The 14,455-nt window shown below is 43.9% G+C and overlaps 1 protein-coding gene across 1 annotated transcript in view; it reads right to left on the reverse strand.

The window, feature by feature from the left end:
- LOC111221932 (nuclear receptor coactivator 3-like) overlaps window positions 1–14,455 on the reverse strand; it is a 31,813-nt gene that overhangs the window by 5,162 nt on the left and 12,196 nt on the right. Inside the window, exons 2-12 of the mRNA XM_022745526.1 lie at window positions 8,352–8,419; window positions 6,172–6,276; window positions 5,645–5,805; window positions 4,300–4,400; window positions 3,939–4,113; window positions 3,565–3,756; window positions 3,318–3,404; window positions 2,793–2,936; window positions 1,841–1,988; window positions 1,123–1,709; window positions 11–987 (exon numbers count right to left, since the gene is read on the reverse strand). Of these exons, the coding sequence (XP_022601247.1) occupies window positions 11–987; window positions 1,123–1,709; window positions 1,841–1,988; window positions 2,793–2,936; window positions 3,318–3,404; window positions 3,565–3,756; window positions 3,939–4,113; window positions 4,300–4,400; window positions 5,645–5,805; window positions 6,172–6,257 (2,658 nt within the window). The 5' untranslated portion in view covers window positions 6,258–6,276; window positions 8,352–8,419. The remainder of the gene's footprint in view (window positions 1–10; window positions 988–1,122; window positions 1,710–1,840; window positions 1,989–2,792; window positions 2,937–3,317; window positions 3,405–3,564; window positions 3,757–3,938; window positions 4,114–4,299; window positions 4,401–5,644; window positions 5,806–6,171; window positions 6,277–8,351; window positions 8,420–14,455) is intronic.

The raw sequence follows: 14,455 nt of genomic DNA on the forward strand, positions 1-14,455 counted from the left end.
AAAAACTTGCCTCATCAGATGGCTCCAACTTGACCTTTCCATCCATACAGTGGGTGTCAGAGCTGGTGACCCCTGCCCCCTGAGCTCCTCTCCCCTCCAGCTCCTCCAGCTTTGGCTTGATATCACCACCTTCTTTAGAGTCGTCCTTATTGAGGAGGTAGTGAAGGAGGGCGTGAGGCTTCTCCTTCTTGGGGCTGTGCTGCTCCTGTTTTGATTCGGATCCCCTAACTCCTCCAGGGGCTGCAGGTCCAGGATCTGAATCCAAGCTGCTCTTTCCAGTGGCCTCAGCTGTGATGCGCGCCACCTCATCGGGAGTGTTCCCGTTCTGGAGGAGCTTGTGGAGGATCCTGTGCTTCTCCTGCAGAGACTGACTTGTTAAGTGTCCTGTGCCAGCAGAGGAGGATACAGCACCGTGACTCCCGCCCGTAGAGGAGGATACTCCTGTTGAGGAGGAGGGGCTGGTGACACCCACTGTTCCATCTTTTGCCTCAGATGTGGAGCTGGGTCCAGAGTTTGATGCGTGATTAGGTGGCACCAGCTCATCTGTAGGGGAGGTGAGGAGCTGCAGAAGCTTCTTGTGGCATTTGGTGTCAGGGACCCGTCGATTAGATTCTCCTCCGGTCGGACCCGTCTCTCTGCTGGCCTGGCTGTCTGGCTTGTCAGGAGGGCCCTCACTGGTGGGGGTGTGAGGGTGTGGCTGCGACTGCTGCTCTCCTCCAGCCCCTAGTGAGCTGCCTGGGCTCTTGGTGTCAGAGTAGGCTGGGAGGCCTGGTTTACATGGTCCCCCTGCTGACTGATTGGTGGAGTTGATACTCGGGGAGCTGTCAGGTTTGTGAGGGGGAGGAGAGGTGAGTGGGGAAGGCATCGGATTGCCTACTCCCTCACTAATGGCTTGGAGGGCATTCAAGGAGCTGCTGGAGAAGGTGGTACCTCCTCCTCCACCTCCCGAGTTACCAGGGTGACTGGAGCTCATGGGAGAGTTCATACCTGCAAAAGGACAAACAAGAGACATGGGAACAATTCATGAATGAAACAAATCAGCTGAATTTTGGTCTAAGGAGTTTTTTTTCTACATCTAAATAACCTGCAAAGTTTTTAAAAAAAAAAAAGTTCGGTTAGTACCTCCAGGAGAGAAGGGGCTGGCACCCATCTTGGGGCTTCCTCTGACTCTGGGTGAACCCATGACATTGTGTGGGGGGCCGTTAATTCCTGGACTGGCCTGAGGGGGACTGGTCATTCCCATCCCGTACCCTCCACCTCCAGGTCCACCTCCTCCTCCATGGAACTGACCCATCTGCTGATGCTGGTGCTGCTGCTGATGCATGCCATGGTGGCCCATCTGATTCATCTGATTCATCTGGTTCATGGGCCCCAACTGGTTCATTGAGTTCATGGGGGAGTTCATTGGATGCATGGAATTCATTTGATTCATCTGATTCATGTGACCCATGTTGTTCATCTGATGCATAGGATTCATCTGATTCATGGGATTCATTTGATTCATCTGGTTCATGGGATTCATGCGGTTACCCCCAGCATATGGAGGCATTCCTCTTTGTGGCATGTTGCCTTGTTCAGCCATGCCGTAGCCCCTGTTCATGCCCATGCCCCCTCCTGGGCCCATGTTCATCTGTTGGTTGGGGTTGTTCACACCCATGTTTTGAGGCCTCATGCCTCCTCCCTGGTTTCCACGATATCCATTCTGCTCCCTACAGGAGAGTATGAAAAATAACAATAATTAAAAACAAAACAAAGTTTAGGCTCTACAATGCAGACAGACATTCATCTATGTTTGGTGAATTCACCCTCTAGCTAGATTTACTTTTTAGAGTATTTGCACCTTTGTAGCAAGTGTGTGGACAAGAAAGAGTGTGGTTCATTGGTGTTGGGATTCCTGCAGAGATCGCTCCTGGTCTGGGCTGTGACTGGGGTGCCGTCAGAGAGCGAGAAGCGGTACAGTGGGGTCTCCGCATGGCCATTATGGAAAGCTGGAGCGGAAAAAAAAGGATAATTCAATCATCCAATAAATAGATGATAATGAGACAGAGCATGCACACTAACAACATTAAAAGAATGAGGAGCTGCCACAGCTTGCAGCAGGACTTAAGCTGAATTTCCATATAGTTGATTTACACATGCTGCGATGCTGTCACAATACAGAGGATTGTTATTTTCATGCAACGCAAGCGCACAGAAAAAGCCGTTGCTCAGCCTGTTGATATGTTTGAAGTCATAACTGCAACAAGCTTGTGTCACGTCTTTTCATTCCAGCTGCTTCTTATATAATTCCCCCTTTTAAAAATGGATCCACTGACAAAGTGTTAATTTTTAATTAAACATGTAGTTCACTCCGAAGAAGTCAATTCTTGAACACCATAAAGTCAAGTGTTCTTTCTGTCTGGTAATGTCTCCTGATGTAATGAAGATTATTTATTAATGTCTTGAGGCTCTTGCTCACATCTAAAGGGCCATATCCCACATACCAAATGTTTTCATGAGGTGGTTGGTGTCCTGGTACATTCCCTGTGTACTCTGGTGATTGCTGCCTTCTAAACAAAGCTCAAAGCTGCCCTCCTGGTGCCCATAATAATGGATCATGACCATGTCGATGTCTGTGACTATGCTCTAATTCTAGGTAGTCCATTCACATGTAAAACAAGTCTGGAAATTTAAGTTGCTATTGCATGCACCTGCTAATGTAGCACCAGATGCTTTAAGGGTTTTTGTTTGTAATGATTTAAATGATGGTGACAGAGAAGGTTAGATGGTAGGAAGGTACATCATTTACATACCATCTTGATAGTGACGTTTGTAGGACCAGGGTTGTCCCTCGCTGCGATGGAGGAACATCTGCATGCAGCGCCTCACCAGGTCCTCCCAGCCTGGACGCATAGTGGTGTGAAGAGAGGCGTGCTGTTCAATTTCAATCAGTTTACCTGGAACAGAAGATGCACAGCCCGGGTTAGCCGAAGGATAATGGCTAGTGTTGACAGCGGAAAAAGGCGACAACTTTAGATGCAGTGTATAGTCCAAAGTCAGTGTACTAGGAATCTATGGCGTACATCTCTAAATATCTAGAATAACACGGAGAACTTGGAGATCGTATTATCATGTCAGGACAAGTAAAGATGATAACAGTGGGGAAATTTTAATTCTAATGTTTGTTTTTTAAAGGGGTGAAGCTAGTTGGACTTAAAGCCTTTGTAAGGTGGTATGCCTAACAAAAACATTTCCAACAGTCATGTCACGTGTAAATAAAATGAATACACTTGGGGAAAGTACATGGATCTATTACACGTAACACAATGGTAGCTCACCAGACAGTTCATGGCGTGTGCTAAACCTCTCTGTTCTCTCTACTGCGGTGATGCGTCGTGCCACACAGATCATACACGACTGCAAATCTGAGGAAAGAGACAACACAATGTTAAGTAAGTATATGTCCACTGCTGTCACATATTTAATTGTTATATTCTCTTTTATTTTCTATTTTTTGTGCTAGAAAAAAACAACAACAACAAAAAAAAAAAAAAAACATTCAAAGCTGTTAATTATGACTTTCACCTTCTCCCTCCTCCATCATAGCCCGGGGCTGAGTGAGGGCAAAACACTGCATGGTCTCATAGCGTTGGCCTCCAGGCCTCTCTTCTGACAACCCATGACTCTGACCATGACCAAAGTTCACCAGCATACGACAGTTGAAGGTGTGACTCTTCTGCCGGGGCGCATCTCCACCCCATGATGCCCCATTTGGTGCTAGCAAGAAAAAACAAACAAAACAGATACTGCTTAACAGATGGGCATGACTGTGTGTGTGTGTGTGTGTGTGTGTGAGTGTGAGCACATGTGCACAAGAGCATTCAGATGAGTTCAATCATCTCAGGTGTGTATGATCTTGAATGCGTTTGTGCAAACACATGTATAAACTCGTGTCTCACCATTGGATTTGGGTAGATTCTTGTGAAACTCCTCTCTGTCCTCATCGTGAATGATGTTGTAGACACTGGTGTTGATCAGCTCCTCCTGCTTGTACTGCAGGTACTGGGTCACATTGTCTGACACAAATACTATGCTGCCCTCTCGGTTCACCACAAACAGGAAACCATCCAGGGCCTAAAAACAGCAGGGCAACAAAAAGGAGAGTTGAATTGAGGAAGACTTGTTACATTTCATATAAACCAGTTGAGACATTTCTTCCAACTTCAAGTGAGCAATAACAGCAAACCACTGGTCCAGCATATGGAAGGGCAACTAATTGGTGTTGGTCTTTTGCCCCACAGGGCTTGTCCCCAAGCTGACCTGTAGGAGCAGCGGTCCCAGATGGTCCTTGTCAATGACCCCTTGACCAGTGGAGGACACATCCGCCTTCTGGACATCATCATCACTGCAAGAGCTTTTTCCTAAGGACAGATAAAGCATGACTACTGATGAAGAGAATTATCATTTTACAGTAATGATCCATGCATCTGGATTTTTACAAGGTACTTTGCATATTTCCATTGTGTGGCTCAACACAAAAAGCTATTATTTTGAGATTTGAGTGCACATGACCTGTATGTTTTCTGCAACAGCAGAATAGATGTTATTTTTTTGTATTTTTCATCATGTTCGTGATATTTTCAAGGCAACAATTCTACAATTCACAGCTGGCAGCTTCATTTATACAATGTATTGAAACACTTCTTCTGGCCACCAGGTGGCAGCACAAGTCATGGATGCATGGTTAGCATGCCTTTCTATATTTAAAAACAGCATGTGTCTGAGGCTTTGTTAGATACCACTCACTCTATGTAGCAGGGTTATCTGCGGTGCGAGACACTAAGCAAAACGACAAATAAGACGTCACAGGATTCACGTCACTCCATTTCAAACTGAACTGCCTTCATGGGCAAACAGAACAGAGAAAGAAGTGAATGAAAAAAAATGATGGACACCTGAGAAACTGATGCAAAAAGCAAAGATGTGCAAACAGGGAAAGGTGTGTGAAATGGACAACAGAGAGAAAGAAGAAAAAAAAAGGAGAGGCCCTCCATGATTCCCATCCTGTAACTATGGCAACCTGGCTGCACAACGCCGGGGCCAGCAGTAGCCAGCTGTGACCCTCTGGGTCTCTCTCTCTCTTAACCTCAGAGATCTAATCTCAACCAAGCTGGAAGAAAATATCTACCTTTGCATATCTAATCATGTCAAATCTGCAAAAAATGATTGGAAAATGGCCTAGGGATAGGAGCGACACTGAGGTCTGATTTCTGAGTCACCAGTGTCGTTAGTCTCCCAGAGAGAAGCTTGGTTTGGCACTAACTGATACACGCAGTCACTGACAGCCTTGAGCCATGACCAACAAGGACTGGTCTCAATTACTGGTGTTCATTTACCCCCAGTGATACAAACAGCCAAACTGGCTGTCAGTCTGAAGCAGCCTGGCCACGAACCAAACACACCACTTCATCACTGGCATCATCTGTCCTGCAGCGGGGTACTGGACATGATTCAACTTAAATTCACTGTTTAGTCCAGACGAAAAAAAATAAATGTTTGTGTTTGTGATCACACAATAATCAAGTTATGGTCAAATTCTATGTTTTCATATACTGCTTTGCTCATGACCGGGGGTGTGTGGTTGAAGTTTGTACAGTGGTGGTACCTTGCTCTTTGATTTGTCTGATCTGCCTCACGGTCTCCTTGAGGATGGCACATTTGTCAGGCTTGACGTTGAAGCTGTCGATGTTGGAGAGATTGGCAGAGATGAGCTCAGCCAGCTCCTCGATGTACTTGCTCTCCTGTTCCCTCCGACGCTTGTCACACCTGCCGGGGCGCCAAGGGGATTAGACATGTTGCCATGGCAACCTCACCTCCCTATGCCCCGTTCGTATGCAGGCCATACGGCCGCGGCTCTGATGCTTCAATTACTTCGCTCACAGCACACACGCGCACACACACACGCAAACACACACGCAAACACACACAAACACACAAACACACAAACACACACAAACACACACAAACACACACAAACACACACACACGCTTGCACCAGGGAGGTAGGGATGTTTACGTGAGGCTGGGAGGAAGGAAGTGACCTGATGCACTTGCTGACATTCACACCGACAACAGCAGCAGCCAAAGTGAACTGATATATGAACGGCGCTTAACAGAATTTACAGCACTCACCCTAAGCCTGGTGTGTCACAGGTGGATAGTTTACGCTTGCGGTCGGAGCACAGCGGCTCCAACGAGTTGTCTCCTACGCCACTCATCTTCAGCACACATCAGCACCTGAAAGTACACAGCCGCACGTCATATGTACATACACACACACACAGGCAGTGGAACATGATCAGAGGGAATGGACTGAGTGTGGTTTTATATGCTCACATGTGTGTGGTAAAATCTCATGAAAAGATAAGCGCAAATTGGTTCATGCCCTCATCTGACAGTTTTTGAAGTCCACTCTGAAATTACTCTAAATTCAGGCAAACCTTGAAAGCTTAGTGTCAAGTTAAGGGGGGGAAAAAATCAAACAAACTCCCCAAGCTATTGAGGTTATAAATGAAGTGACTTCCAGGGGAAGAGTAGAGTGTAGATTCCTACAGATTTATGAGTGTAGACTATCCAGTTAGTAAAGCAGCCTTGGTTCCTTCTTAGTGCTCGATGGGAGTGAAATCTCATCTGTTCCACTGCGAGGAGCGACTGATGATGATGTAGTGATTTGGAGCCTCAGGGGAGATGGGTCATCCTGCGTTCAGCCAGCCTGCCCACTAGAATGATACCACTCTGCTAGCAGCGGCAACACAAGTACACACTGCATATACAAACTGTTTTCAGTACACTTACATGCTCAGGCATGTCAAGGCACAGTCTGTGAGAGAGATGGGTGTTAGTAGGTACTGTCCCAAGAAGGCACATATTCACCAGACTGCCTCTTTGTTGAACTACCTGGGACTGCATGAGCAGAAAATACACACTGGTCAGGCTTGTGTAGCCTAAAACAGTCCAGCCGAGGCTCCACTGTGTATTCCAGGGAATAGTAAGAATGATCCCTCTTCCGCATTCTCCATACTCGCCTACATCCGCTCTTTCTTCCAATAGGTTTTAACTGTTATTCCCCCCCCCCATACCATCCTCAGACTACCCCTCCCTTCTCTCCCTCCCACCCTGGGTGTAGTAGTACTGGGCTGGGGACCCTGCCCTTATTTCCTTGCTCTGGCATTGCCCTGTGTCTGACCCCATCAGAGTTCATGTTAGAGGAAACCTCTGCAGCCAGCCTCTAAGGTCACAGCTCTTTCCTATTCCCACCCAGAAACAAACACAAAGCTGTAGCGTTTTCCACCAGATTGTTCTACTACAAGTCTATCCTGGACTTTGTGTCTGCATGTGTGTATGTGCACACGCGAGCACTCTTAAACACAGAGTGAGCTCATTCCAGAGTGGAAAACTGTAGAACGGATGAGACCCATTATGCAACTCCTGCTCCACAACAGCAGGCTAGGACATGCAGTCCAGTCACCCACCACCGCCACTATTACTAGAAGAGCACCAAGTCTCAGACACACACTCTGCGCCATAAATCTGAACCGCATGCTTCTTGTCTGTCTACTTTTCAGCACCCCTTTCAAAATCTGCCTGTCCTGCTCTGGCTGTGACCCCCCCCCCGTTTCTTCTCTCTTTCTTGCTTCCTTCCTTCCTGCTTTCTGTCCTAAGGCTCACCTCTGCAGCAGTGTAGAAAGATGACATCAGCCCTCAGTCAGCCTCACATCCTGAAACGGACAAACAGCAGAGCTGGGGGCTGCTGGGAGTCTTTCTGAACACAGGGAATGCACAGCAGAGTAGTACGATTTCTACTCCAGCAACGGGGAGGCAATGCTGAAAACCAGAGTAAATGTAAAAGGGTTTCATCACTGAAATACGATTTTCTTAATAAAAAGCCTCCTTGTTACAAACGCTGTAGCAAAACAACTATGTTCTCCTGGAATTCAGACAACACCATTTGCTGTTCACTCATTTTAACACTTTGCTCTATAGGTGTTGTCTACTTGTGTCGGCAGTTTTCAAACCTTTAGTGCAGAGTGAGATTGTGAGCAGCAGCCCACCAAAACCACAGATGAGTCTAAACAGGCCTGGCAGCATGCCACTAACCTGAATCAGACTCATTTGATGATGTGAAACTTGCTCAGGGACAAGATGAAATGTTGCACAAACCATCAGGTTTGCAAACAGCAGCCACCAATGTGCGAAATATAACATCTCATGGTCAAAAATAAAATGATCTGAACCTTTGGCCGGTATGGATCGACCACCTGGAGAGTGTGTGTATTTAAGTGTGCGTTTTTGTACATATACCACATGCTCACCTTGGCCAGTACAATCCCCAGTCAAGCTCCATTCAGGGTACAGTGTCACGTCAATGTCTTAACATCTCCTGAAAACAGAAAGAGAAAATACAAAGTTCAGGAACTGCTGTACTCTCTGAATGTCTGGATGAAAAAAGCACGAGCTCTTTTAGGTTTTTTTTTTGCTTTCACAGAAATTCATGGGAAAAAACTGATTTCTAAAATTGCACAGGAAGCCACAGCAGAACACATCCTGTTTGTGTCCTCCCCTCAGCCCGTTCCACTGCGTCATCACTTCCCTTTCCTGGAAATGTGGCCACTCATCCTCCTTATTTACATATTCTGTTTATCAGGTCTCTTTTTCCCTGTCGTCCTGGTTCCTACTCACACCATGTATGTTTGCCGCTGGCTACCAGAAGCTTTCCATAGCTTAGCTGAGAAAAGAAGACCGTGTGCACATGACACCACTCTCACAGAGGTCAGAACATTCCTGAAAAAATGTTATCAAATGACTGCTAACAATAAATGTAAACTGTGACTGGTCAAAGACCTCTCTTCACTGTGCACATAACTAATCAGTCCTCTCTTTGTTGCTCTGTCACTATTTATAGAAACCATGAAGCAACTGAGCATGTCACCTTTCATTGCTACCATTTCTTTTCTTGCTTTCTTTGACAGTGCTAAAACTACTTTGAGAGACATTCGTCAGACACTACACATGTGCCTTCATAAGCGTCAGTACTTTACCATCGTATTCATAATCACAGTAAAGAAGGCCCTCTGGTGTTTTGTGTTTTCTCATCATAGCAATTGGATAAGCTTTCATCATGGCAACAGAAATGAATCCTTCTTGAGTTTGTCATCGACATCTGTTAGTTTTTTCCATTTCAAAACAGCAGTTACAATATTACACTCCAATATATAATAACTTTTGTGTACTTAGGATTTTTCTAGCCACATTTTAATATCAAGGGACCTGTCATATGGCCCTGGCCCACACACTGGAAGAGTCCTCAGTGTTTTGGTACAAGCTGCTCCAAAACCACTGACCTTTAGCACCATCATCCCACTGCCACAGATAAGCCTGTCAAGCCCTTCATGAAATCCAATAATCACAAAGCTCTAAACACAAATTCTTCATAACACAATCATGTGTGACTTAAAGATTTATTTTTCAAATACTGCTGTTCTCCAAGGGCAGGCTAAAGAGAAACGACAGATTTCACTGAAAAACAAACAAACTTGGATTTGAAAAATGTTTCAGCTCCTTAAGAGAGAAAAAAATCATGATGCCTCCATTCAGGTTTAGTTTTATTATTCCTAAGTTTAGCTCACAATAATCACAGCCACAAACAGGCAGCAGTTAGAGGCCTGCTACCTGCTCTGTCCACAGCTGGTGTGTGTGTGTGTGTGTGTGTGTGTGTGTGTGTGTGTGTGATCCCCCACCACAGACCACTGATCACATTAGTCCTAAACGCAGTCCTGCTACTGAGCTAATACTGCAGCTGAATAATTTAACACAGCGAAAGAGAGAAAAGCGTTCTCTTTCTGTCAGCTGTCCAAACAGTTTAATAATAAAATCGGCTTTTTTCTAACACCAATACAACAAATCAAGAGTTCACAGAAACCGTGGTGAAAAGGCAACATGTGAATGTTATTAAGCATATTTTTCTAATGTTTAAGTTATTTTTAAACCCTTCACTTTCATTTATCTTAAACTTAGTTCATTCCTGCAGACTCTGTCCTTGTTTACTGACACACAGCTACAAACACACTGCACATTTAACTCCTAGAACTTAAATGTAATTCAGACCCAAGAGATGTGAGCTTGATTCAAATGAATATGGACCGCAGGAGGTGGAGGAGGAGTCAAGGCAGATTGAGTAGAATAAAGAGGGGGAGGAGGAAGGGGAACAGGGAGGGGGAGGGGAGGAGAGCAGAGCAGAGACACAGTTCACAGAGCTGCTGGATATCATTCAGAAAAAATCTGATATTGGTAGCAATTCTAGTTCTTTGCCTTTGATATAGTTTATTAGCTTAACTTGTTTGATGCCTTTTTATTTTAATACAGAAAGTCTCAGTGAGTCTAAGCTTTCAGTGCAGTGCCGATAACAAAACACTGGGATTGCAAACAAAATAAAATATTAATGCTAATAAGCAACATGTGTCTAATGCTGAGTTGTGTGAAATCATCACTGAAGCAGCAGGGAGTGAAGCTGTAGGTTGCTGCTGCTAGTCAGGTCTGATTTGGAGGAGCACCCAGAGGCCCCGCTCAGACCTGGCATTAACATGTGTCACATGTGATCCGATCACAAGTAGACTGCTCTAAGTTCAGGTGTGAACGCACCCAAAACGCATTGAGGACGCATTTAAGAACTGAGATCCAATCGCTCAGACAACATTCAGAGTTGGTCTAGGCCAAATGTAGCCTGATTCTTTTAGCATGTGATTTCAGATGTGTCCTGGGCCACATTGAAGGATGTCTGAAGTCCTCTGCCACAGTCTAATTGGTCTTTTTTTATTGGCGGCCTGCCACAATATCACAATGCCACATATTGTTTTTCTATGTTTTTATTTTTTAACTATTTCAAATGGCTAAAGCCTTATTTCATTGTAGAGCTGTGACTGGATCGTACAACGCTCATTTTAAACAACATGAACATTTTAATCTTTTCTGTTTTTAACAATCAGCCACATTGTTGATTTGGAAAAAAAACAAAAAAAAAAAAATTTTGTTGTGACATTGAAATACTGGCTCTGATTTGCAGCTGCAGTCAGTGGCTCTGTGGGAAAGTGGTTAACACTGTCACACAGCTCACCGAAAGTTTTGAGATTGGTAATGCTCATTCGACTGTAAACCCGACTGTTGAGAGGCTCATGAGATACTCAAATCAACATCTGATGTAGCTCGGGGCACTTGTACACTTCATGTGTAATTACATGTGGCTATACTTTTTTATGGACAATATTTCAGTGTTTCGTGTTGACTGTGCTTCCTTTAACTTGTCAGTAAACAAACTTTCAAAATGAATTCACTTGTTCAGCTGGTCAAAACTAAGGGGGGGCAGGGAAGAGACACAATCTCTTGTATAACTAAACCCTTTGACTGTGAGGGGCTTTACATCCTCATACCTTTGAAACTACCTGCAAACATTGCAGCCACTCCCATACCAACCATGTGTTACAAAACAAGTAGTTAAACGGCATGATTATCTATCGCATGCCTGGAAACTCTCCAATCAAGCATGACCTCACTCATATGAGGAAATAAAGGGAGCACAGTGAGAAACTCCAGGGACATAAGAGTATCTGTCTCCTGATTTTCATTTTCTCTCAGAGAGTGATTCTGCACACAGCTCGTCTGTGTGTGTGTATGAGTGTGTGAGAGAGAGAGAGAGAGAGAGAGAGAGAGAGAGAGAGAGAGAGAGAGAGAGAGAGAGAGAGAGAAACAACTCTCCTCTTAAAATGCCAACATTCCTCATTGGCTAAAATATGTTTGAATGGAAGACATTACAGAATACAGATATGTGTTGTTTTTCCTATATGCCTAGCAGGTATAAGCTCGAGAGCCAATCACCCCTGTGGATCTTAAAACAAATGTGCCTATCCTCTCTCAGATGTGAGGCTGATGAGATGAGGTAAACTTTCTTGTACTCAATGACATTTCATTTTTCTGCACTCTGCGCAATCAGATATTTCAGTTAGTGTTATAAGAATACATGATTTTGATAAAAAAGGCGTTTGGCAAAAGGCCAGAACAGCAGCAGTGTCAGTCCGTCAGTCAGGACCAGAATAGTGAGGAGGACATTCCTGCTCAGCCTGAAATGAAGCCTGCAATCTGAGCCCCCTGTGACAAAGAGCGGCAGGCCCAACAATAAACACTGACCCACCCAAAACAAAGAACAAACTGGGCCCACATACACACAGTTATAGACCCCCAAAACACACCCAAAACTCATGTACCCAAACTGTCCTTATTATATCTGTCATAACTGTGTATGTGTGTGTATGAGAGCGAGAGAGAGCGAGAGCGAGAGAGAGAGAGAGAGAGAGAGAGAGAGCGAGAGAGAGAGCGAGAGAAAGAGAAGTTTGAGGGTTTCGAAAAAAACCCAGTAAAATACTGAAAAACTACAACAATGAAGCTAAAGGACGTGAGCTGAGCTACTAGAAGCATTTTGCATCATTACTTCAATGCGCGCACACACAGGCACACACACACACAGCTAGGTAATAAAGTAACAAAAGGTGTCCACTAGAGTTTGGGACATCAAGTGCAAAAAGGAAACAAAAGGACAGAATGACTTCCTGTTTTTCCTTCAAAGAAGCTCTCCACCTCCTGCTGAGCATACAACCAGCTATACACTGGGTGCAATTGGAGCTCACGCCAAGCCCAGCCTCAATGTCTTTATCTAACAACAAATCCTGGGTAATTTTGAAGCCATGTTTCGCCTAATCCACATATTGCCGACGTGCAAACTGGGCCCTCATGGACTTCAGTCATGCAGAAAACTGAATATTTACTTAAAAAATTATTAAAAATAATGCAAATTAAAAAGTATACTGTATATTTGGATCACATGTGTAATTTTATCTCTTTGCCAAAGATACACCTTGAGTGATAGATAGATAGATAGATAGATAGATAGATAGATAGATAGATAGATAGATAGATAGATAGATAGATAGATAGATAGATAGATAGATAGATAGATAGAGGAAATCCATGTGTTTTAAGGTAGACCTCTGAATATTTACAGATTTCTGTTCTTAACTTATTGAGTGTGATCACAAAACTAACAAGTTTATGGCAAACTTAAATGACAGGAACCCATTCACACCAACACAAAGTCTTAACTGGAAGCCTACATGTACAAAGCAAAAAAAAAAGCCATTAGGAGATGTAGACCGTGTGAGCTAAACGGACTGTTTTAATGTGAGCTACAGCAAAGTAGCAGTAGTAAATTTAGAATGGGCTGCCTTTATAACTGGTTTGATGTATCACAGGCATGTGTTGTTTAATAATGTTACACTAAATAAAATACTGTCCAACAACAATGAGCAGTTGACGAGGAGCATCCTGTGAAGCTTGTTAACGACACTCAACTGAATTAATCTTGTGCAACTAACTGAGCAACCAAATGAATCTAAATAAAGCACAACCTTTCCACAGTGTATTTGAGTCTGTCAGTGGCATGCAGCATAATGTGTGAGTGAATCATTGTAATGTTTGGCGCTAGAAGTAGCTTTGTACTGTAGGTAGGATGCTGTCACAACCTACCTCTGGGGCTGTGACAAAGAAAAGGAAATGCGTATGGTTCTATTGAGAAATAAAATATCCACAAGCTAGAGAGCTAAGCATGCTAATGTTAGTAGCTTAACTAAGAGTGGGCATACACACAGTTAAATCCATTCTATGCACTTTTGCTCTTGTGCTTTCATAGGGGAAAAACACTATGATTGGACAGGGGAAGGGTTTAGCAAAGGGTAATTGCAAATTATCCTTCTTGATGTTTTCACTTCAGTGAGTGAGACCCCTAATGGTGAGATATGTGACAGATGGATATGCACATCCATACCCAAAAGCCCTGTGTCCTTATGGCCCGCAGCAAGGAAGAAAGGACAAGGAATCAACTTAAGCGGAATTAAAACGAGGTGTTCCCTTGAGAAACTTACATCAGTTTGAGTGAATGAAAGTGAACATAAATCAAATACTTTGACTGCTGATAGTCATGTCAGTAAAATTAGAAAATACAAAAAAGAAATTGGACCTCTAAAGTTTTTTGAGATGGTTAATTAGTTCTGCATTGTAGATGAACAGATGATGCTAGAACCAATCATTTCTTAGCATTGCTAGATGGCAGGAAAAACAAGGGAGCCATGGATGACGTTGCTGCTCTTGCTTCATATAATTTAGAACCAAATTTCACTTTGTTTTGCAGCCATCTATCATCTTTACATTTTGGGGATTCCCTCTTAATTCAGAGGGAAGATAACTTCCAGAAGCAAACATTTCTCATAGAGTCAAATGCACCGCAGTTGTTGTTGGTGAAAACAGCTTATTGCTCTTTTCTTGCCCGCTTTACACATGATTTTAATGAAATATGGGCAAATGGGACTAAATTGGA

The sequence above is a fragment of the Seriola dumerili genome, unplaced genomic scaffold (assembly GCF_002260705.1).
Source record: "Seriola dumerili isolate Sdu_G_001 unplaced genomic scaffold, Sdu_1.0 BDQW01000088.1, whole genome shotgun sequence".
Classification (NCBI taxonomy): Eukaryota; Metazoa; Chordata; class Actinopteri; order Carangiformes; family Carangidae; genus Seriola; species Seriola dumerili.